Source organism: Colossoma macropomum, unplaced genomic scaffold, assembly GCF_904425465.1.
Source record: "Colossoma macropomum unplaced genomic scaffold, Colossoma_macropomum, whole genome shotgun sequence".
Lineage (NCBI taxonomy): Eukaryota > Metazoa > Chordata > Actinopteri > Characiformes > Serrasalmidae > Colossoma > Colossoma macropomum.
Genome location: NW_023494804.1, coordinates 15,627,603 through 15,651,802, shown reverse-complemented (window position 1 = coordinate 15,651,802; position 24,200 = coordinate 15,627,603). Strand labels below are relative to the sequence as shown.

Sequence of the window (24,200 nt, the reverse complement as noted above, 5' to 3'; positions counted from 1 at the left end):
CAGTCTTTTCTTCTCGCCCTTCTTTCATAAGTACATGTGAAGTACATTTTCTGTCTGACATCATTTTAAAGTAATTAAAAACACAAGCGCTGCCTACTGCTGCTCGTCTCACTGACTGGACTCACGTGATGTTGGTTGTCATGGTAACATCTACACTAAGTGGTACTCTTTCATCAGATTGTTGAGTAGAGTGAGCACATAAACATCCCAGTCTTCAATTGGATTGGCAAAAATCTTTTCGTGTAAACACAGCCAGTGTCGCAGACAAATTTCCGATTTTGGAACAAAATCATGAGAGTCTTGCTAGAGTTGAGTCACGCTTGCGTCATCTAGATCATTTAGCCTAAGGTGGGCAGGTGGCTGTCTTAACTCAGTCTTTTTCTTGTCTTGCGCTACGGCAAAATCAAATTAAGTTGCGGCTTACGCAAATAGTGACGTGCTAGAAGTGTGAACGAATGACTAACATTACTGTTGTAACATTAATGCAACAGTAATGTTTTAATATTTCTGATCTAATATTTCAAAAATCAATAATTTTCTGTCTTGAAATTTAATAACTCTTTATTTTGAAATTATGAAGGTTTAAATTCCTGCTCAGACAAAACTGCTAGTATTTTGCCTTGGGAAAATACTCTTAACACTACAATCACTTTCCTATGAAACGTGATTAGTCTCTCATTATAAAAGTTGTTTCAATGTGCTCTAGATTAATTTTAATGCATGTTCAGCGTTCCCTTCTTCCTGCTGAGCTGCCCGCCCACCAAAGTGTCTGTACACAAGCCTGAATATGAATATGTAATTAGAATAAATGAGTCTGACCTCAGGAGACCGAGCCTGGTCTCTCGCTCTCTCCTCTCTCTCCACCTGCTTGGGCGGCGGCTCCACCTTCACTTTGGGAAGCTGCCAGTCGCATTTAATGATCTCCACATTCAGCTTCTTCATGGTGATGGAAAGAGGAAGCAGCTTTCGAGCAGCCGCGGTTCTCCAGGGTGTCCGGACCGGAGGAGGGGAGGGCTTTCGGGGGCTCGGCTGAGATTCTTCAGGACTAGGAGACTGACCTGAGGTGGGGGGGGGGCAGTGTCAGACCATATGATCTCAAATGTGTATCACAACAATATTTGTCAACATTTCTAATCAATTATAAATCATAATTACAATGATTATCATACAATAATATTAATAGTAAAAATAATAATAATAATAATAATAATAATAATTTGAAAATTAAAGTTTTCAAAGTATTTTAAAGTACTTTTAAAAAATATAGGCTTGTAGGGTACAACATGAGAGGAAAACACTTTTTTGTTCATATAAATTACAATAATACTATTTTGTTCCTGAATTGCAATGCAAGATTCAAATACAGAAGCAAAATAATCATGATTAACATTTTAGTCGTTTTTGTACAGCCCTAGTACAGACATAGCTGTAAAACAGCACCCCCCTCAGGAGAAACCGGGTGCATGACAGCCCTACCCGCAGGGCTGAGGTCCGTGTCCTCCTCATCCCGGTTCGGAGAGCTGTGCTCCTCAGCGCTGGTGATGCTGCACTGGCGGCGCGGCTGCTGCCGCCGTGGTAACACCTCCTTCCTCACGCTCCTGGAGCGCCGGAGTCTGCGCTCAGGTCGGGCGGTCTTTCTGGTTTTGGTGGTGGGGGAGGTGACGGGTTCAGGCTCATCGCAGGGCTGTTTGTCGATGTAAATGAAAGTGTAATTCTCATTGCGTTCCTCACGAGTCATCAGCAGGGCTGCCTCTGCGTGGCCGACGCCCACTTCCCACTGAGCGCGCTCACGCTGAGACTGAGGCTTCAGCAGCTGGAGGGATGGAGTGAGAAACACCTTCATTACAAACTGACACACACTGTGTGAAAAGATTTGATCTTTTGACCTCAAACATCAATCAGTTACAATCTCAAGACTTAATGTTTATGAACTACGAACTACTGAGAACATACAATCTACTATAAATTATTCCGTATCTACTATAATTACACAACTATGACAAATTATTCAGCATCTCCTACAAATTATTTATAACATCTACACATTATTCTGTAACTATTATTAATTAGTCAGAACCTAATATAAATTATTCAATATCTGCTATGAATTAGTTAGTATGTTTTATGTATTATGTGGTACCTAATATGATTCCGTGTCTTCTATGAATGATGAATGATTCATCTACTATGAAATATTCAGTAAGTATTATGAATTAAGTAGTATCTAATATGAATTATTCAGTATCTATTACAAACAATTCACTATCTATTATGAATTATGCAGTATGTAATATGAAAGTTTGAGTATCTACAATAATTACTCAACTATTACAAGTTATTCAGTATCTCCAACAAATCATTCATAACTTGTACCAATTATTCAGTATCTATAATTAGCCAAAATCTACTATGCAGTACCTAATAAGAATGATCCAGTATCTTCTTTGAATAATTCAGTATCTCCCATGAAATATTCATTATTTCCCATAATTAATTGGAGGTACTGCACTGAAGGTATAGATCAAGTCCACCCCTCAAAAAAAAAAATCAATAATGATCAATGTTCACAAAAAAAACAAAAACAATTAAAGAGATATTTTTTGTGAAAATGACCCTCATACACAAATGTAGTCAATCAGGAAAGGCATGTTTGCTGTTTTAATTTTGCTTCTACACCAATTATGACTAATCCAGGCACTGAGTAATGGAGCATTATACCTCACCTACTGGCACACCAAAAACGTGGCATTTGAAATGAAAGCTGTGTAAATGTGATTTTTCGTCAAAGCATTACTTCACACAATCTAATTGTATAGCGTTTTCACATAAAACCACAAAACTGCCACAATCGATTACCATGAGTCTCCTATTCGTAGTCTGTTGATACGTTACTAACATCGCCAAAACAGTGGGTGTTTTATGCTAGTTACCAAAAAAAAAAATAAAAAAAAAGCATGACTCGAGATTTGGATGGTGACAGAATCATTAAAGGACCCATATCTTACATTTTTCTGTTCCCCCCAATGTCCACTTATACCATTTGTGTTGTTCAACCTCTCTTTATTCCTTAGAACTGAACAAGCTGTATTTTTCACTGTGCCTTTAAGATTGACATATGTAAATGAGCTCTGTTCTGATTGGCTGCCCTGTATCGCACCTAATTTCAAAAGCAGCTGAAGACTGAGCTGAAACACTCCTTATAACTTCATTCTAAATGGGAGGGGCTAAACTGCTGTAGGTTGCGTAAGATGAATATGTCTAAATGTTTCGGTTCTTGTGACGTCACAGAAACAATACATTTAAAACAGGCAGCTTAGTTTCCACATATGGACTGGAGAGTGAATGGTATGTTTTGAAACTTGCTAATATAGTACTGCAAATGTCAAAAAACAAAGTTTTTCATGATTTGGGCCCCTTAATGATGGCAAAGCATCATACAACATTAAGGTCAGACCTGAAATTTACACCTGAAACAAATATCGAATGTTTTTTTTTTTTAAGGTGTTAGTCTCTAGTCACATTAATCACAATTCATCATGTCATATAATTCAAAAGATTTATAAAATGTAAACAATTTTTTCATTTTTGACTGTAGCTCCGCCTCTAAACGTCTTCTGATATTTGACCACATCACCATGCAACAGCAAGTGGGGCAAAATAATATTTACCAATAATATGTTTCTCCTCCCCCACCAATCAATAACAAACACTCAGCCAGCTCAGGGACTCTGATATGAGTTCAGAATATTGTTCTTTATTCTCTGCATGTATTATTAGTTATGCTTTAAAGTTGAGCAGAACTGGCAAGAAAGTTTGATATCATTTACAGATTTCAGTAGAAAAGGCTCCCCCACCCCCCAACTCTGAGCAGCGAGTGTAAATAAAGGCTGATGAAAAATCAAACCTTCTGTCTCTCTGTTGGATTGGTGGTTTTCCGTAACGTTTCTGCCTGAAGCTCCTCAAACTGGTTCTCTCCCTTATACACCACTATCCTCCTCTCGTGGATCCACGCTCGCTCCGCCACGCTGCCAAAGAACTGCACATGGTACTCCCTATGACCTGTAATGCACACAAACACAATACAGATCATTCACTTCAATACATACAAACAAAACACTTTTACTGGCAGAAAAAATAAATATCATGATATTGTGTAGATTGGTGATATTACATTTCTGCCATTATAAATGTTTCCAATCACATGGAACTTAAGATTTCATCAGGTGCTGTATAGTGTCCTAAAAAATTCACAAGCGTTGTATTGTTACGATTCATAACAATTTAATTATGTATGACACCACTGGGCAGAACATCTATCCACATCTCCTTAAACCTGAGCTCACACTGGCAGCGACACGATGCAACAAAGCGGCCGGAGGTAATTCATTTTCAGTGAGAGCTGGTGATTTCCGAGCTTTTCCAACAGGGAACAAAGCCCGCTCTTCTCCACTGCAGCGCTACTCGATCCAAGATAACTAATGTGGCACAGCTAGCTAACACACTTCATTTGAAATCAGATAGATTTAATGATTTAACTGTTGAGGTACATCACACTCATTTACACTAACAACTTAACTTCATTCAAATTAGGTTACTCAGTGTGGTATCAGTATCAGCAAGTACTTAAAAATATGCACTCATAATCTGTATGAAAAAAATTGTATGGAAACATCCCTAATTCTGATGAATATTATTGCACTCGTGTTGCGTTTGCTCACACACCTCATGTAAAAGATGGTTTTTCATCAGCGTCTAATGCTACACTTTAGTCTGATCTGTTTTGTGGGTTATAACTGATCAGTTTGTTCATTCAGAACGTACCTTTCAGATAAATGTGATAACATTTATTTGGTTTGGGCCACTTTACTTTGAAGCGTAAAGCGGACCATTAACTAAAATAAGTTCCGACACCCCTGTTCTAAAATTCTGGCACAGCGCTGTGTGTTTACCCCTCTGGGGTCTGAGGTCATTTTCTTAATGTGCACATATCTTCTTAAACTTTCCTTTAAAGGCTCTTCATATAACATGATACTCATATGTTTCTTATCAAAATACTCTGTTATCTTTCATCACTACTTTCCAAAACCGCTGCAGCAACTTCAGCAGCTGTAAGCTGCACGCCATTTCTCGTGTCTCCGATATGTATGGCATCAAATCCAATTCACAATTCACAAGCGAGAAAGACCGTTCTCATGCAAGGAAAACTACTCTCGCGCACGAAGACAACTACTTAGGAAAGGAAAAGCACCCCCGTGGAAGAAGACGTGCTCATGTGCGGGGAAAATTAGCCCGACACAAGGCCGTTTTTTCCGCTTGTGCAAGAGTTTAATTTGTTTTTGACAGTTGTGGTCGGGTCCCGACATTTGATTGGGCACTACTGATTTGTGGAACTGTGTTGTGATTGGCTGGCTGTCAGTGGTGGTCAGAGCTTTTGCTGCATATAAAAACCGGGAACAGGACTTTCACTCTGGAGTACGACCTTCATAGTCCGCCAGTACAATGGCATTACCCGAAATGCTGCCTGTAATTACTGAATTCTGTTTTTGTAAATGTTCAGTAATCAAGATTACTCACTCTCAGCCAGTCTGAAATCATTTTAGTACATTATTCTTATATATTATATTATTCTAATATTATATTACATTATTCTTATAATTGATACAGCGATTATGGCTACTAAATCGTTTTTTTTAATGTTTTACCTATAAAATAAAGGTTCAGAATATTTTAGCGCAAGTGGCACAAGAAGCCTACTCGACACTGTTCTACAATTATTACATGCATTATATTACATATAAAACTGACTCATCACGACGAAATATCCTCTGTAAAAACAGTATTTAAGGTGGACTGGAAAATTTGCATAAGAAACTCCAAATAAGAAGCCAGTTTCAGCCCGGTCGACAGCTGTGTTTAAGTAACTACCATGTTTCTCCCAAGCACAATAGGAATACTGTAGTCTAATTTCTAACTGTAAATAAATAAACTATTTTATCCTATTTTTTTTTTTAGGAGTGACATGAGTAGCCTAACCTCCATTGTAGCCATATTCCTGCCACTTACTCAAAGAAAGCAACACTGCAAATTGTTGGGTGTGTAATGATAAGAACTTCAGTTATCAGCGATTACCTTAGAATAGGACTTCTGAAAAAATATAACGTAATCTTTGCCTTTAAAATGATAAGAGTGATTAATCATGATTACTGAACATTCATAAAGACAGAATGAAGTAATCACAGGCAGCGTTTCGGCTAATGGCATTGTACTGGCGGATTCTGAAGGCCATCTTCCAGAGCGAAAGTCCTGTTCCCGGTTTTTTATATGCAGCAACTGACAGCCAGCCAATCATAACACAGTTCCACAAATCAGTAGTGCCCAATCATATGTCGGGACCCTGCCCACAACTGTCAAAAATGAATTAAAATCTTGCATGAGCAGAAAAACAGCTGTGTTTTTCCAAAAGTAGTTTTCCCTCACACAAGAACAGTCTTCCTCGCTTGGGGATTTTTAATTGGATTTGATACCGTAGATATGGACTGAATGAAGAATGAAGGGTTTCCGGCATGACAGGTCAGTCCTTAGTGATTTCCTGAGTGTCCATTGGTCAGTTTCTCACAGAATGTCGACGGATACACAAATCCACCAGTTCCACACGGTGAGAGGCAGATGACGTGTATCTCAGCCCATCTTCATAGCCTCATAACTCCGGATGTGAGTCATGTATGATCTCGTGATAAGATGGAATGGAAAGAGTGACTCTACACATTCAGGAAATGTTTGAACTGTATTTCTGCGCTGGATTATCACAGATACAGAAACAGATATAGACACAGAGAATCTGACGTGCGGACGAGATTGTGGACCCCGAGGGTTAAATGTCACGTTACAAATATACAGGGAATCAGTACCTCTGGTGTTGATGCGCGTGTGGACCTTCAGCTGAGGGTCAGAGGAGACCATGCACGGCCACCATGGATACGTCCCCACTTTAGCCCACACCAGGTCTCCAATCTCATACTCTACACAGACTCCTGTGCTGGTGATGACCGAGGGGAAATGCTTCTCCACCTGCACAAAAATCAGAACCATTAGCGCCGAGCAGCAATAACACGACAGCTGTAAGAGACTCCAACCAAAACCTTTAAAACTGCAGTTCAAAATGTAACAGACAGGATTTGACTTTTGTCTAATTAAGGATAAAAAGGCCTGTACTTACTGCTGCTCATTAGCTTAAATAAGTGAAGAAACAAATCTCAGCACTGTCGACACTCTACTTTGACAACCATCTGGCTTTTAATCACATGACAGCCTCTAGTTCGGTGTTTGAGATGCAAACAGAGCGATTCAGAGTGGTTTGGTGTGAAATGGTTCAGATTTCTTTACAGTGATGGTGATAGGAACCAGGCATCGCCATGACTACAACACAAATATAGACATTTTATTTTAAGTTCTCAAAACAATCATAAAACAGTGTCTCAGACATCAGGCAGTGTATTTATAACCAATTTATGTAATAACTTTCTGTGAGCGAGCTTTTAGAGGTGGACGTCTGGTTCCTATCACCACCAGTGAATTATTCTGACTCTGTAAGTTTCTCTAGAAAGGAGCATTTCACACCAAACCACTCTGAACGACTGTTTACTTCTTAACCATTTATTTATGCAGCAATTTTGAAAAACTGGTGGAATTCTCCTTTAAAGAGACAATACTTGTCACAGACGTGGCATATGAGAAGATTATATTAGAGCAGGGTTCTCAGCTAACAGAATTGGACTCACCTATTGTACGTTCTAATTATGTTGAGCAACATGCATCTAATGCCTTACAGCTGCTACCTTTCGTACACATCTGAGATTAAGCGGTGTCTATTGTGTTTGTATTTATGTTTCATTGCACAATGGTTAAAATCAAATGCCGTTCTTTTTAATGGTTTTTAAAGACCAAAACACAGAACAAATGCTGTTTCCTCACACCACACACAAAATTCAGGCATTCAAGGGCCCATATCATGAAAAACTAACTCTCCCTTTCACTTTTTTTAAATAAAAGAATTTGATGTAGTACATAAACACAGTTGAATTTCAAAACATATCGTTAACTCCTCAGTTCATACAGTCCATATGTCGAAACTAGGCTGCAGCTGTCTGTTCTGTTCACCGTTTCTGTGATGTCATGAAAATCACTATTAAGCGTGGAGTTCCCCAAGGGTCAATACTGGGACCTTTACTGTTTTTAATCTATGTGAATGACCTTTATCTGTCTGCTAAGAGATTGTTTTGTATTTTGTTCGCTGATGACACCATCACGTTTTTATCCAATAAAGATGGCCACAGACTAATTAACAACTATTAATACCAAACTAGCTAATATTTATATCTGGTTTCAAGACAACAAATTATCTGGTAACATCAAGAAAAGCTCTTACATGCTCTTTACTCCAAGAAACAAAAAGGGAATTGACATCAGTACACATCTCCAACAATAATATATACTGTGTCCACCGTCTTAAATTTCTTGGTGTACTCATTGACGAGAAACTCAGCTAGAAAGATTGTAGTAATATCACAAAAAAGATAGCTACTAATATTGGTGTCATCAGATTAATTAAACATTTGCTGCTGTCGAAACAAAACATCGTATCTCCATTTTTGTTGTTTTTCAGTTTTTGACATAATTTGAAAATGCCTGATGCTCTTTACATTGTATGTAAATTTCACAATGACCAAAAAACACCAAAAAAATCCCAAAATTACTTGGAAAAAAAGTCTGGTTCCACTGAGTTACACTGAAAGTAAGGTGTGTTTTGTCCTTCTCCTGTAAGGTTATCATTTTGGAGATACAAGGTTTTGTTCCAATAGCAGTGATATATCAATCTGTATTACACAATGATCTATCCAACCTGTCATACTGTAACATTATCTGGGCTAGTACTTTCAAAAGTGACCTCACAGGGTTACTTATTCCTCAAAAGCCAGAATGTCAGAATGATCACCTCTTCTTCATATTATGCTTGTTCTAACCATTCATCAAATCAGCCAATTTATCTTTTTATTTAAACAAAACCTCCTCCCAGCCTGCTTCCAAAACGTTTTTCAATATAACTCCAAAATCCATCACTATTCCACCAGACCTTCCAACAACCTACATCCTGTCTTCTACAGAACTTCACTAAACCTGAGAACATCTAACAGTCTGAATACCTTCAAAAAAATAGCTAAAGACCACTTCCTGTCTCAACAGTCTTGAATCCTGTTCTACTTAACCCCAGCCCAACCACCTTTTCTTGTATCCTTCTCTTATGTTTATACATTTATGCTTATATGCCCCTTTTTCTTTACCATTTTACATTTTTCTTTCTTTCTGTTTAAGCAGAAAAAACATTTAATGTAAGTTTATTAAATTGGGAAAGTACCTACTAAGAGCCTTTTGGGCTTTTTTGTACTTTTCCTGCATCGTTCACTACGTTCAGTCTGTTGTGCATAACAAAAATAATCAATCAATCTGAAGAACCATTTCACGATGCAAAGAACCAATTTATTATGCAAAGGGTTCTTTGAGTGTTCAGGGTTCTTTACAGAGCCATATTCTTTCCTAAAGAATCCTTGAAGAACATTTTTAAGAGTGTGCAGCAGTTTAGCTCCACCCTTACACTGAAGTTATAAGGAGTATTTCAGCCTGGACTACTTTGTAAGCACAATACAGGGCAGCGAATCAGAACAGAGCTCAGTTAATATTATGTGTGTGTGTATATATATATATATATATATATATATAAGGATATTCTAATGATTTTCACGTGTTGGTTCACATGACATCACAAAGACATGTCAAGGCTCATTTTCTGATCCTCAAAATGTAAATAAAACCACCTCTGCACAGAACAAACTTAAATATGACACCTTTCTGCATATTTTAATGCACAACTATTATTTACATTTAAATTTAAATTTTTTAAAATTTTTGCATAAGTTTGGGCACCCATTCAGTTGATCCACTTGTGTTTTTTTAAGGTTTCAGAGCTTAATCGACTTATTGCCTTAATCCACCTCAGGTGTGGACAATTTGTAGAGTGTTATAAATTCTAAAAAACACATCTGAAACTAAACACAGACTTTTAGAAGCAAAAGAAGACTTCTAAACATCTCCCGCTTTGTTTTCACTGTCTGAAACACATGGGAGCAATATGATGATATTTTATTGTTATCGTGATACACAATATGCTTTTCTGAGTATACTGTGGATGTCACTAGTGTTTAAAAAAACACTAACCACCTGCATGTTTCATTACCCAGAGAGTATCATTAGTCCTGTTTAACTGGATTTAGCGCCGAAATGTTATTGTATGGATTGTTTTTGATGGGTCAAAATATTGTGATGTGTATCGTGCATCGCGAACATTTCATCTTGAGACACGTTTTTTTCCCCACATCACCCACCCCATGCCGAAATGTTATTCATATGTTTGCACTGGAACGTCATTCCACACCTCATAGGTACGCTGCCAATGGTGGCATGATGCCACACAGAAGATGCCATGGTGGCATGTTACCAACTGTTAAGCATGGGGATGGATATATTACACATTGGCGCTAAGTGGCTGCCAGTGGCTCAGGAATTGTTTTAGAGGGAAGAAAAAATTCCACCAAGTTTCAAGAAATCTGGAAGCTAGTGTCCCACAGTCTTAGGAAACTGAAGATTAAAAGAAGCTGGACGACACAACGAAACCATGATCCAAAACAAACGTTAAAAAAATAACCTTCATCTACTTCAAGGAACACAAACTTAAGGTTTTGGAGTGGCTTTCAACGTCTTCAGACTTGAATATCATTGAAAATCTGTGGTTAGATCTTAAACATGATGTGCAACCAAAACAACCTATAAACATTTCTGAACCGGACGTGTTCTGCGAGGAAAAACGGGAAACAACTGCTGATTGATTACTGATTGAAAGGGTCTTCAAACTTAAGCACATGCCACATTTTGAGTTTTACTTTTCCCCATAAATGAATTAAGCAAATAAATAATAACTGCCCACTACAATTTACAGATGTCATATTTACGTTTGCTCCACGCAGAGGTGTGTTCACTTCTTTTCACTTAGCAAATTAATAAAATGTGTCATTAGAACAGGGGCGTCCAAACTTTCACACACAACTGTACAGTCACTGTAATATGAAAAACTCTGTTATTTTTCTCCACCATTTACTTTGTGTAAACATTTTAATGGACAACCAGAAATTTTAAAAAGTGAGCTTTTTATGAATTTTTAATCCCTAACAAGACAATTCATTACAAACAATTTTCTTTCTCCTGCTGAGTCACCATTTCAGAGAGGAAGTACAAGGAGCCCTGAGAATTATTTGGTGTTTTTAAGACATTAAAAAGGTTCGATAAACGTTTATTAATATAATACCTGTGGTGAAATGATTTCAGTGTGCATGAGTGCTTTTTATATTTTAGCATTAAAGTGATAATTTTTTCTCTGATATCAGAAAAGATTCTGCCCAAATACATAAAACTCCATAAAACTCCATTTTAATACATCCTGGATTTAAATCTACTTCCTGTTAAATCAGCAATGATTATTTGCTAATATGTACTATAATAATTCATTTGAATATGATTTATTATAACACATTTTTAACATGAATAAATGGTAATTAAAGAACTATATATATATATAAAATTCTATTTTTTGATGAATAGACCAACAGAAATGGTCCAAAATTGCTTGGAATAAAAATATTTACTTATCCATTTACTTTCATTAAAAGTTAAGAACGTTTTTCCTTATTGGAGAAACAAGGTTCTGTTCCCACAGCAGTGATATGCTAGTGCTAGTGAATCTTTATAATTTATTTCCTGCTTCTATCTTGTTCCCGTAATCTTGTTCATTTTTATGTTTTGGCCTCTGATTGATTAACTAATCATTAAAATAATCAGCAGATTACTTATAATCATTTAAATGGTAATAAAAATGAAAAAACAGTGATTAAAAATGCCGTTTCTGGCCAATTTTGGTGTCTCTCTTGGTAATCTGACATGAATTATACCTTGTTTCTCTAAACAGAGATGTTAATTAAATGATACATTGATATAATTAAGGTGCATTACAGATGGTACATTAGGTTGTTGGAGGGATTTTTCCTTCTTTCTTTCTTTATCGTCTAAAAAAGATCTTAATTAAGAATTATATCTTTTCCAAGCTGTCAAAATGCTACAACACTTGTCACATATTAGTTTAGGTGTAGGTTTTTATGTGTCTACTATTTTTAAACTTTGGGAACGGTCTGGTTAATCTTCTTATTGTTGGGTGTTTTTTTGGTCAGCTTTTCTTGTTCTGCTCAAGCATGTCAGATTTTTCTAGAAAATGAAAATAAAATATATTAACACAGAAACATTTGAACTGTTTGATCAGCAGATCAACAGTAAAAGTATCAGCCACATGTAACTTCTTCTACAAGCAACACTACACATCAGATTTATCACCTCTGTTCATGTGGAGCATCAAGACACCCAAGAAGTTCTCCACTGCAGGTCTGACAGCAGCTTAAAACACAACTTGATACGCAGCAAAACAACAGCAGGAGAAAGGAACACAAACTGTACACTCAGTTTATGAAATGGTGGAAATATTCACAATCCACAAAGAGTGAAAATCAATAACAATAATAGAGTTTATTGTGTTGGATGGTAAACCACTATCTGTTATCATTTTAGTACATTTATTTAATTTAAAAATAAATTTTAAAAAGTTAAATTGCTGCGTAATTCTTTTTAGCTGTACATACTGTACATACGTACTTGACTGTAGCTGCACTCCTCTCCTATCGCACATCCTTTATATTATTTGCAGACTGTCTGTTTACTGTCTATTTTATATTTATATATAATATACATTTTTCTATATTTACTTTATTGGATTTAATTTCTGCAACAAGACAAATTCTAGTAACACGATACTTGAACGTCTACATAAAACACTTCATAACATGTTCATGAATGTTTAAATCAACACTCAAAGCATATATGTTTTATATGATACTAAGATGAAGTACTATGTCACTGTACAGAGACATGTTTCAAAACAAAAGTTATTTTTCATCTCTCATTTTTTAAGAAAAACTATATTATTTTCAGTACACCCAAATAAAAACATTAGGGCTTTTAATTTGAAAAATGTCTCCCAGTAAAATGGCACAGAGGTCCATATTAGAGAAAATTATATACTTGTATAAACTTGTATATACATGTATACTTTATATATGCTGATTCAAGCATTCGTGAACATGTTACGAAGTGTTACTGAAAGTCCTTGTACACCTGGTGCTTGGTGAATAAAGCCTCTGATAAAGATTCTAATTACATGTTTTCAATTATTGTCAGCTCAATTTTATCAGCGACAAAAGAGCATTTTCTTTATTATCTGATAGTTAAGTTTAGTACGTTGATTCAAAAGCAAAAATAAAAACATTCATTTCATTTTTTGGCAAGGGTGTGTCTTGCTCCGGTTAGAAATGCTCACTTCTTTGGATCACTAATACCCAATAGTGACAGCTCTACACTCTTAAAAAAGAAAATTGTTCTATATACAACCATGAACACTGAAAGAACCATTTGCTTGATTAAAGGGTTCCTTGCATCATGAAAGGGTTCTTCAGGCTGATAGAGAATGTGTTGTATATGTGTCTATATAGCACCACGTCGTAACAAAAGAGGAACCCTTTTTGGTCCTATATAGAAACCTTTTCAAAAGGGTGCTATATAGCACCATCTACAACACATACTCCATCAATCTGAAAAACCTTCACAATGCAAGGAACCCTTTAATCAAGCAAAGTTCTTTGAGTGTTCGTGGCTCTATATAGAATCAGTTTCTTTCCTAAAGAACACTTGAAGAACCATCTTTTGTAAACATGCAGAACGATAAACGCTCAAAAAAATCTTTGCATGATTAAAGGGTTCTTTACATGGTCAAATGGTTCTTCAGATTGATGGACAATGTGCTGTAGATGGTTGAAAAGGGTTCTATATAGCACCAGAAAGGGTTCCACTTTTGTTACAAGCCAAAGAACCCTTTTTGGTAGTATATAGAACCCTTTTTGCTAAGAGTGTACTTAAAGAGTAAATACAATGCGTTACCATCACCTTGTGTTCCTTGGGTTCTGCTTTGGGGTTTTTGAGGCCGGCTGCAGTCTGTTGCTCCTGCGCTGCAGGCTGGCCTTCGCTGGGCTGGGCAGGGCCGGGGGTTTGGTCAGTTTTTTCCTGACCGGCCTGCTCAGGCAGCTCGGCTGTGGGGACGTGGCGTCCGCTTCGCTTTTTTCTCTTCTCCTTCTTCTGCTCGTGCCTCCTCCTGGAGGCCTGAGTGGCCTGAAACTCCTGCAGCAGGTCCCCGCAGAGCGACGACTCAAAGAGCTCCCGGCCATTCTGGTACGTCTTTATGATCTTGATCTTGATCTCCGGGGAGCTTTTCTCAGTCTTTTTCGGCACTATGGCGTGCGTGAGGGGGTTGGAGGTGGCAGCGCCGTCCTGGACGGGCTGAGGAGGCGGAGGAGGAGAGGTGGGAAGGAGGAGAGGAGGAGGAGGAGGAGTGAACACTGGGGGGAGGAGATGAGAAGACGGAGGAGGATGAGGATGATGATGGTGCTGAGGTAACAGCGGAGGGTTGGGAGGGGGGTGGTGGTGCTGATGCTGCTGTTGGTGCTGATGCTGATGGTGGGGGTGAGGGGGAGCAGGAGGATGAGGCTGGTGATGAAGGTGAGAGTGGGAAGGAGCAGGGGGAGAAGAAATGTGAGATGAAGGCTTTTCCTGGACCACCGGCGTCCTCAACACCGTCCCCTCACCCAGCAGCAAGCCGTGGTCGCCGTAGTTACGGATGGCGCCGTAGCCGTTAGCAGAGCCATTGGGGTACTGCGTGTACAAAGCGAACTTCGCCTGATGCTCGTAGCTGCCGATCCCCGTCGGATAACCGTTGGCGACCACCGGGGGGTCTTCAGGAGGGTAGGAGAAACCAGACTCCAGCGGAGATTCGTACGTCGGGGGTCCACCCTCGTCCCCTGGGTCACTGATGGCATCGTACACGTCATCCTGTCTGATGTTAGCCGAGTCAATGAGCTGAGGGGGTTGCTGAATTGTGTTTCCCATGATCCCTTGCATGAAAGAGAAGGAGAAATCCATTGTTCTGCTCCAGCATCCTTTAAGTTTCCCTTTTTCTTACAGGGCCTGCAGAGAGAGGTTGAAAAGAACAGTTAGAAAGGAAAAGAGAACACACCAGCAGGTCAGCATGTGTGATGGACGCTGTTTTAAAGGGCCCATATCAACCAAAACTATGTTTTCTCTGTGACCTGTTAACATTGTTGAAGTTTTAAGTCCAAGTAGCCCAAATATGAAAACCAAGCTGCAAAAACAGCCCGTTTTGAATTCTGTTTTTGTGACGTCACAAAAAAAAACTCACTCAATCTGAACAGAGCTCATTTACATATATCACATATCTTACAGAAGCAGTAAGGAAAACATAACATAAACCAATCCAAAATGTTTTAAGCAGACCACAAAAACACACAAAAATGAGAAAAAAAATGTAGAATACGGGTTCTTTAATACTAATTATTAGGGGTGTAACAACATACATTTTCTTTTGTTAATAAGGTCAAGATTTATTTACATTTTTAAATATGTTTAGAGTCTTAAAGCTCTAACTACACTACTGTACAGGGATGCAGAATGACATCAGAAATCAAACTGTTATATAGTTGTTTGAAAAAAAATTATCACCATTGGACAGATGTTTATATTTGGCCAGTATGTAAAACTGACATGTGATAATGTACTTATTGAAATCTTGGGCCCAGATTCCCTAGAGCTTTCTTAAGAAAAAACTTGTGAAATTTCTTAAATGCAACTCCTGAAAAAAACGTTTCAAATATTCTCTTAAGATAATCTTAATAATCTTCTTAAGAAAACCTTCTTTATTTTCTTATGCCAGCTTCGCTGCATTTTACCCCATACCATAAACGATGAGATACATTTTGTAATACGTGTTATTTCCTTTATTAGTTTAATCTGCTCAGAGGAGCAAAATTGAGGAAAAAAAATCAAACCAAGCATTCAAAAAAAAATTTAGCAAACAAGGTCTAGATGTGATAGAGGAAGAAACAGCCAACAGGAAAAAAAAATCCTCATTGGAAAATTTTATAATTGTGGGGTGACAGACGAGGATGAGGAGCAGCAGAGGCAGCGCCCGAGTTTAATGACTGATTTAGATCATCACCTTGACAACTCTCACAGCCTCAGATGAGTGAGGGTCTGTCATAAGATCAAGAAAACATTTAAGAACATAACAGTTTCAAGAACAACACTTGTTCTTAGAATTATTCTTAATAGTTAAGAAAATAAGAGTATTCTTATTTTCAGTGATGTTATTTGAAGGATAACAATTTCTTGTAACTTTTTTCTTAAGAATGAAGTTAAGAAAAAAAAAAACAACACATTTAAGAAGATTTTTTTTTTGACACTTTTGTGAATCCGGCTCCTGAAGAGCAGAATATTTAGGTGACGCTGACTTACAGCCCTAAAATATCTGCATGTTATTAATTTTACTGCAGAAATAAATTTAATATTTCTCTGTAATGCTGATCCAACTCCAATTTCTAGATTTCATAAATGTTTATGCATCAGCAGATGTGTAAAATATCAGATACAATTCCCTTATTTGCGCACACTACTAAATACTACACTTTGGCACTTTTGTCCTTGTGTAAAACGAGTGAGCTGATGAGGCAATGCAACAGCTCTAAAGAATAGAGAAACAGATCCTGGTCCATGCACTTCTCCAAAATTGTAAGTTGTTACAAGCTTAATAAATATTATTATACATTTTACACTTTATTAATACAGCACATTCTCATGACCAGTCATCTTAAAGGGGCACTCGGGCCTAAAACTGGAGTTTGTGTTATTTGTTGTGTAATATTCTGTAGCGCAGTGTTACATCTCTCAGCCTAACTAAATTCACAATTTATTAACCTTTTTGTTGCTTAGTCCGTCATACAATTACTGAAAACAAAGAAATCCACTGACATAAAGGCTAATAAATAAATACAGATTCCTTCTGTATTAGCCAGCTAGCAGAAAAAAAAATTCAACCATCAAAAACACCCCAAAGCAGCTGCAGTTTTTTAAAAAATGTCCTACCACCTTCATGATACATCATCAGAGGGGGGTTTCCCTGGACTATTAACCAGAAAATCTCACTCTGGAGACTACTGTGGCAGCACCGGCAGGAGAGCAAGAATGTTTACAACAGATATAGAGCTGGTTACAATTTTCTTTTTGGCTAGCGTGCCCCTTTAAAGTGCTTCACTTAATGTCACTGATGGTTAAAAAACAGATTAATCAGCTTCCACAAATAACATGTTCGATTGTGAGATATAGATAGAGATGATTCATAAAGTTGTCTTCCCATTTGTAATTACAATGGGCTGTTACAGCTGTTTGCGATGCAATTTCAACCCTGAAGTGCTTCTGTTCTGCACCTGATTCAACTCATCAGCTAATTATCAGGCCCTTGATGAGAGCTGAATCAGGTGTGCTAGATTAGGAGCCCCAACTTAGTATTCTAGAGCCGTTCTGTGCCTGTGAAGTGAGCTCAAATGTGAAGTTCTGCTCATGCGCCTGGTAATATATTCAGTGAGCTTTTGGAGCATCACAGCACTTCACAGTTTAGTCTCAGAGCTGAACAAACACACCTGATTCAACTCATCAAGAGACTGATAATTATCTGCTGAGTGAAGTGCATTAGAACAGGATAAACACTAAACAGGGTGGTTCTCCAACAAGCGTTCCAGGGACATTTAAATAGGGCTGTTTCTTTGTCGACAGAAGCTGAAAAGGCTTATTAAGCAGGGCTGAGAGATTTGGGGGACGTATCTCATTGCAGTTTTTCTGATGAATAGTGTGACTGCTTTTAGCTGCAATTTTTAATACATTAAGGGTTTTTGGGCAAGAAGACCAGAACGTCCACCTTCTCTGGCTTGAGGCTTGACCCCTAAGTGTAGTGTACCAAATTACCAGTGAGTTGTGGTTATGATGTCACAACACATGGAGGTTTGGCCGCCTCTAAATGGTCTAACTCAGTGTTCTCCAGCCCCACTCTTGGACATCTACCTTTTCTGCAGACTTCAGCTCCAACACTAATCCATATCAATCTGATTAATATAATTATTGCCTTCTGATACCTCCTTGGTTAGCTGAAGGAACTGTGTTAGATATGTGCTGAAGGTGAAACCTCCAGGAAGGTAGATCTCCAGGCAAAGGGGTTGGTGACCACTGGTCTAACTTATCTACAAGCAGTTCACAAACTTGTGTTATTACATTCAGTTTCCCCACTTAAAACTTTTTAACAACGTGTCTGATAGTGCAGCTCTTGCGATTTGAAAACTGCACTCTTAAATTGCGATTTCGATATAAAAACGATAATTCTTTCAGCCCTAATATTAAGTGGATGTTCAGCATAAAAACATCCACTTAATACTGAGTGTCCATCAGCCCTGTTAACAGTGGGCAGCGTTTGTTGCCAAGTTGATCAAAACTCCACGGCTGCAAATGTGAATTAGCAACAGCAACAACCCCAAAGCTTGATTAAAGAGGGGGAGTTCAACCATTTTAACGTTTATGCTTTAAATAAAATGCTTAATAGCCGGAATTCTGCTCACATTTCATGATTTGTTGGACGCGAACACACAAAAAAAAACATCGTTTTCGAACAAACCTGAAATATCGTCCGAAGAAAAACAAATCCGCATTAGCTAGCTAGCTTTGATTGGTAGGTTAACTAAGATCGCGAAACAAACCAAAACACTGCCGTTTAACCCCCGTTTATTGACATTACAAGTTACAAACGGACATTTTAAAACATCTGGCGTGGACTATTCGCTCATACATTGAATATTTTGCGATATAACATGGTTCAAAATGTCGGGAAACCCGTCGACTGCTTCGGGGGGCCTTTAGCACACATGCTAACGCGAGTGAAAGGGAAATTAAGATGGTTATATTCAGTGTGTCGTCAGGATAGTGGCCAAAATAAAGAGGATTTGTTAAATGTGGTCGTTTAATGTTGATATCTGGCACTCTGCGGTGGACTTACATGTAGATAAACGGGGGATAAGTGAGAGTATTTTCAGCTAACATGGCTGCCGGTGCCCCTTTAAATCAAATTGGCCGGATTAACGTTTCCAGCAGCAGCGCTCAGAACGAAATGTGTGATAAACTCGAAATGTGCGTGTTGTATTTTTCATTTTTAATCAAAAACACAATTGCATGCAGTGGTGTAATTCATTCAGAACCCAAAATGATGCACTAAAACGACGGGAAAATGGTTAAAAAAATATATCGGTACCTTCAGCGTGTTCCATCCTAAACAAATACAGCAAATAGTGTGACTCCGGGTGCAGGGAACATAAATATAATTCTATATATATAAATATATATAGCAATATATATGTATTTATATATATGTGTGTGTGTTATATATATATATATATATATAGACACACACAAAGGGTTTGAATAAAACACTCCACGTTTCTATATTCCGCTGTAGGTAAACGGAGTTAGCTCAGTCCAGTCTCGATCCCCATGCCGGAAATTTTTTGGAGAGGCCCCGTTTCTCTCTCTCTATCTTTTCTCTTTTTTTAGCAGGATGCAGATCGGGGGGAAATTTGTCTGCCATATATTTAATTCGAGCTATTGCTGTGTGTCTCTACGGCTCCAACAAAAGCCCCCCCTCCGCTCAGCGCCAAAACAAAAGCGCTCCTGATTGGCTGTGAGGCGTGCGGTGAAGGGCATGCTGGGACGTGTAGTTTTTAATGTTCTGTTCCATGCGAGAAAATAATTGGCCATTATATAAGAGGTAAGATAAAACTTCATTCAGATAGAACCTCATCTTGTGTCAGAGGTTGCTCTACAACTTAACAATAAAAATTAGAGTAATACATGTAACATCACTGTTACATCATCTAATGGACTGATAAAAGTAAGATAAATTTAATAAAAAAAAATATGTAAACTAAAAAAGAAAAGTAGAAAAGCAATATTGCACAACATTGAAAGTTATATTGGGAATGATGTTGAAAAGTGACAAAAAGAATTTATCGCACAATACAGAGAAGTAATACTGCAATGATGTTGAAAAAAGTGATATTGCACATGATTATTATTCTCAGCGTCTGATGTTTTAGTTGTCCTTCCTGGTAGATAAGAACTCTGTGGTCTCAGTCTATGGCTGAAGGTGCTCTCATATGACTCCTTAAACATGTATGAACAAATAAGATTATATGTGGTAAGATTTAGTATGTTTTGGTTAGATTAAATCAGTCTTAGTCATTGGGCATCATTTACCCACCATGCTTAAGAAAAATTGTCTTCTTACAACCCTCTTACACAGTTTTCACAAAGATTCTGACATTCACCAGTGTTTTCTTATTTGGGATTTGTACTTAGGTAAGAACAGAATCTACACACAATCAAGAGCACAAAGGTGCTTTCTCAAGAGCATATTTAAGTACAAACTTAGAAAGATGATGGAGAATGAGGCCCAATGTTATTTTCTGTTAAACGGTTAAAGGCCTTCCCAAAAGGCACACGGTGAGCAATAATAAAACAGCTTAAAAATGTAGTGTAGCTTTTCTTCCTATTTTATTTATGGTACCAAATGACTTTTCACATGCAGATGTTCACTTTAATTATTACAGTTTGTAGTGTTTTTTTTTTTCTTTTTTCTTTTCTGAATGTTTTTATGTGTTTCTTGTTTCTTCTCTTATGCTGGCTTTTATTTGCCTTTTCGGTCATTGTAAAACACTTTGAGCTGATGTATGAAAGGTGCTATATGAATAAAGTTTATTGTTATTAATACACTAGAGCAGATGAAATGTTGGCAGACACAAACATCTGTTTAAAAAAAAAAACAGAGCATTTTTTGTGTGTTTATGTGTTTGTGTGTGTGTTGGGTTCCTGTTCTTGTGGACAACAATAATGACTTCACTGGCTTCTGTGTAAGATGAAAACCGTTGAAACCGTCATAAAGTGGACTTAATTAATGTCCACTCAATCAGCAATGCCATTTTAAAGTTGCATACAGTGAGTAACTGTTTGGTGATATCTTACATGATAACATGATGACAGTGTTGTATTGCACTCATTTTTTGTCCACCTTATTGCTCACATTTTGCACTTTCCATCTTTCCTTTTGTACACAAACAGAGCAGTACTGAATAACATGGGCAGTAAAGTATTTCTGTTTTAATAGGAATGTAGAATTGTAGGCCTAGACTAGCCACTTCTCTGTTCTGCGTAATGTGAGAAGCCAAGTGAACCAAATTCATTTCACTGTATGTAAATAATATGCCTGCTTTTAGCCCACAGTTTAAAATAGTAAACACGGCACGTGAACTAAAGTGAAGGCTGAGTTCATTGCAATAACTTTAGAGAGTGGTCATTAATATCTGCAGGCCCCAAGCTGAGCTCAGCTGTTGACAAGGCCAGCAGTTCTCAGCAGTGTCTGTGTTTTCACTCCTCTAGCTCACTTCTACTTCCGCTAACAGACTCCAGCATCATCTGAAGAGTTTTCCTCGCACCTTTTCTGGCAGCTTTTGTTTTCTATAACTGCCTTTAATGTTCTTCTATCAGTTTTAGAGCTCTTAATGTTTTTGCAATTTCTGACTGACTGTATTCCAAAGCAGAAATTACTTTGATCAATCAACAATGTCACGTGCTTACATACCTATATATCAATCAATCAATCAATCTGTACGAATGGAGTTGTTGTTGTTATTATTGTTGTTGTTGTTACATTGCAGTAATGCGCATGCAAGGATCCACGCTCCATCCACACTTGTCTTATAAATAAACTGATCCAACTGCAAGTCCAGATGCATGCAAATGTTTGAATGTCCCTGGTTAAATTATGTGTTGTGTTGATTTTCAAAGTTAAAATAAGTTTTCTCTACAGGTAAAAAACTTTAAAATGGTCAGGTCCCACCAGCAGGCCCAAAGTTTTATTACACACTTCTATAATCTAACAATAGCTCCATCAGTTTGCATGGAAGTCCCTGTAGTTTCTGAATGATAAGCCTTAGCGTGTAAGAAGCCTGGGATTTTAAGGGGGTAAATAATTTTCTATCAAAACAAAAATGCCAAAATCACTATTTATATGTGTTTTGGTAGGATTTTACTCCAAAAACATGCTTAACACCAGTGGTGGTCTTTGCACTACACTCTTAACGAAGATGGTTCTTCTAGGGTTCTTTAGCAAAGACAGTGGTGCTATACAGAACCACAAACACTGCTTTCATCTCACAGTTCCAGTCTGTGCTGATGTGCTCGCCACATGGTAAGTTTACACACATAACACAGCTTTAAAACCTATAAATGAGCTCTAACATTGAAGAATGCATCCTGTGAGATAAAATTTGCCAGAAAAATACCTTCACATGACCTTTATACACACTGATCTGTGCTAAATATTTACATTAATGAATTTACACCTGCAGCAAAACAATGTTTTCTAAATCCATTGCTGTGTAAAAGCTTCTCAGTTTTACTTCAATCCCAGCCAGGTTTCTTTTTTGTTTTTGTTTTTTCTTTCTTCTTCTTTTCTTTTTTTTTTTGTCAGGTGAATCGTCCTAATGCAGGACACCTAAGCTCTGTTTGGTGTAGGTCTTCCTCAAACAAATGAAAGTCAATAAAACTATGGCTTTATTAAAGCTGTGATGTCATGCGATCAAAATCACACCACTTCTCCTATGTCCAGTCACAGATTAGGGTGGAGAAATCTTCCACTGTGAAGACCACCTAAAGGATATACACAGATATACACTGTTACAAATAAAGGTTCTGTGCAGGTACATTTTTCGTTTATCAAGGTACAAACAATGTAAACGTTCCCTCAAAAGTACAACAGTGGTTTTAACGTCCAATTGTGAACCTTAAATAAGCTTTTCGAGGTGAAAAGTTCGTATTTGTACATTTTCATATCTTAATATCTTAAAACAGAACAATAAAATAAAAAGCCTGGAGGCTAGACGGGGTGTGTGGAGTAGAAAATATAATTTCAATGGATTATAGTACAATTATGTTCCCTGAAATAACATAAAAAAATAACATACGGCCTGAATATATTCGGGCAGCATGGTGGCACCGTGCTGTCGCCTCACAGCAAGAAGGGTCTGGGTTCGATTCCCCAGCTAGGTGAGCAGGGTCCTTTCTGTGTGAAGTTTGCATGTTCTCCCTCTATCTGTGTGGGTTCCAGCCTACAGTCCAAAGACGTGCAGTCAGGCCAACTGGAGATGCTAAATTACACCTAGGTGTTAAGGTGTATGTCTGTGTGTCTGCTCTGTGATGGACTGGTGAACTGTCCAGGGTGTTTCCTGTCTTCCACTCAATGACCACTGGGATAGGCTCCAGCTTCTACTGAGACTCAGTAGGATAAGCGGCATAGAAAGTGCCTGAAAATACTCTATATTTGTTATTTTAATCAAATTTTCTTTCTTTCTTTAGGAAATTCAATTTGAAAAGTTTGACAGTATCATTTGCCTAATGTGGAACGGTTCTAAAAGCACTATAGTCAAACATAAATGTGTTGAGGGGCATGGCTTGTACTACAACAATTGTTATTCACAAAGTTTTAGTCTTCTAATAGGTTGTTTTAGATATTTAGGGTGAAGGGCAAGCTATAGTCAGTAATTTGGGGTGGCTGCATCCCTGTTAAAATAGCATGAGGGTTTGTGTGTGTGTGTGTGTGTGTGTGTGTGTGTGTGTGTGTGTGTAGGTGCACCCTTGGCTTTTTAAAGTCAGGGATAATGTTAGGGATAAATCTCTGCGTTTAGAACATAGCAATGAATTTCAAAAACATAAACATACATAGCAATTTAAAAAAAATCTTTCCACTCAGTTCTATGCATATTATTGATTAATTCAATGGGATACAGCCTATTTTAGATCACATTGAAAAAGCAGAGAAATAAGACTAGGACAGTAATGACAGATGCAGAAAAGGCAAAGAATTTTAGTTACTGACCTGAGAAGTTTTACATGAATTGAGGTGATTTAGGCCTTTTAACGTACACTTTTATAAAGGATGGTTCTTCAATGGTTCTTTAGTAAAGGGAATGGTTCTATGTAGAACCATGAGCTCTATATAG

The 24,200-nt window shown here is 37.7% G+C and overlaps 1 protein-coding gene across 2 annotated transcripts in view; it reads right to left on the bottom strand.

Annotated features, from left to right (window-relative positions):
• The window catches only part of nsd3 (nuclear receptor binding SET domain protein 3), a 48,077-nt gene extending 28,271 nt beyond the window's left edge, over positions 1-19,806 (bottom strand). For both annotated transcript variants that reach the window (XM_036594364.1, XM_036594365.1), the window contains exons 1-6: positions 19,400-19,806; positions 14,149-15,222; positions 6,909-7,068; positions 3,905-4,059; positions 1,477-1,813; positions 820-1,058 (exon numbers count right to left, since the gene is read on the bottom strand). In XM_036594364.1, coding sequence (XP_036450257.1) covers positions 820-1,058; positions 1,477-1,813; positions 3,905-4,059; positions 6,909-7,068; positions 14,149-15,177 — 1,920 coding nt within the window. In that variant the 5' untranslated portion in view covers positions 15,178-15,222; positions 19,400-19,806. The remainder of the gene's footprint in view (positions 1-819; positions 1,059-1,476; positions 1,814-3,904; positions 4,060-6,908; positions 7,069-14,148; positions 15,223-19,399) is intronic.
• Positions 19,807-24,200: the final 4,394 nt, after the last annotated feature.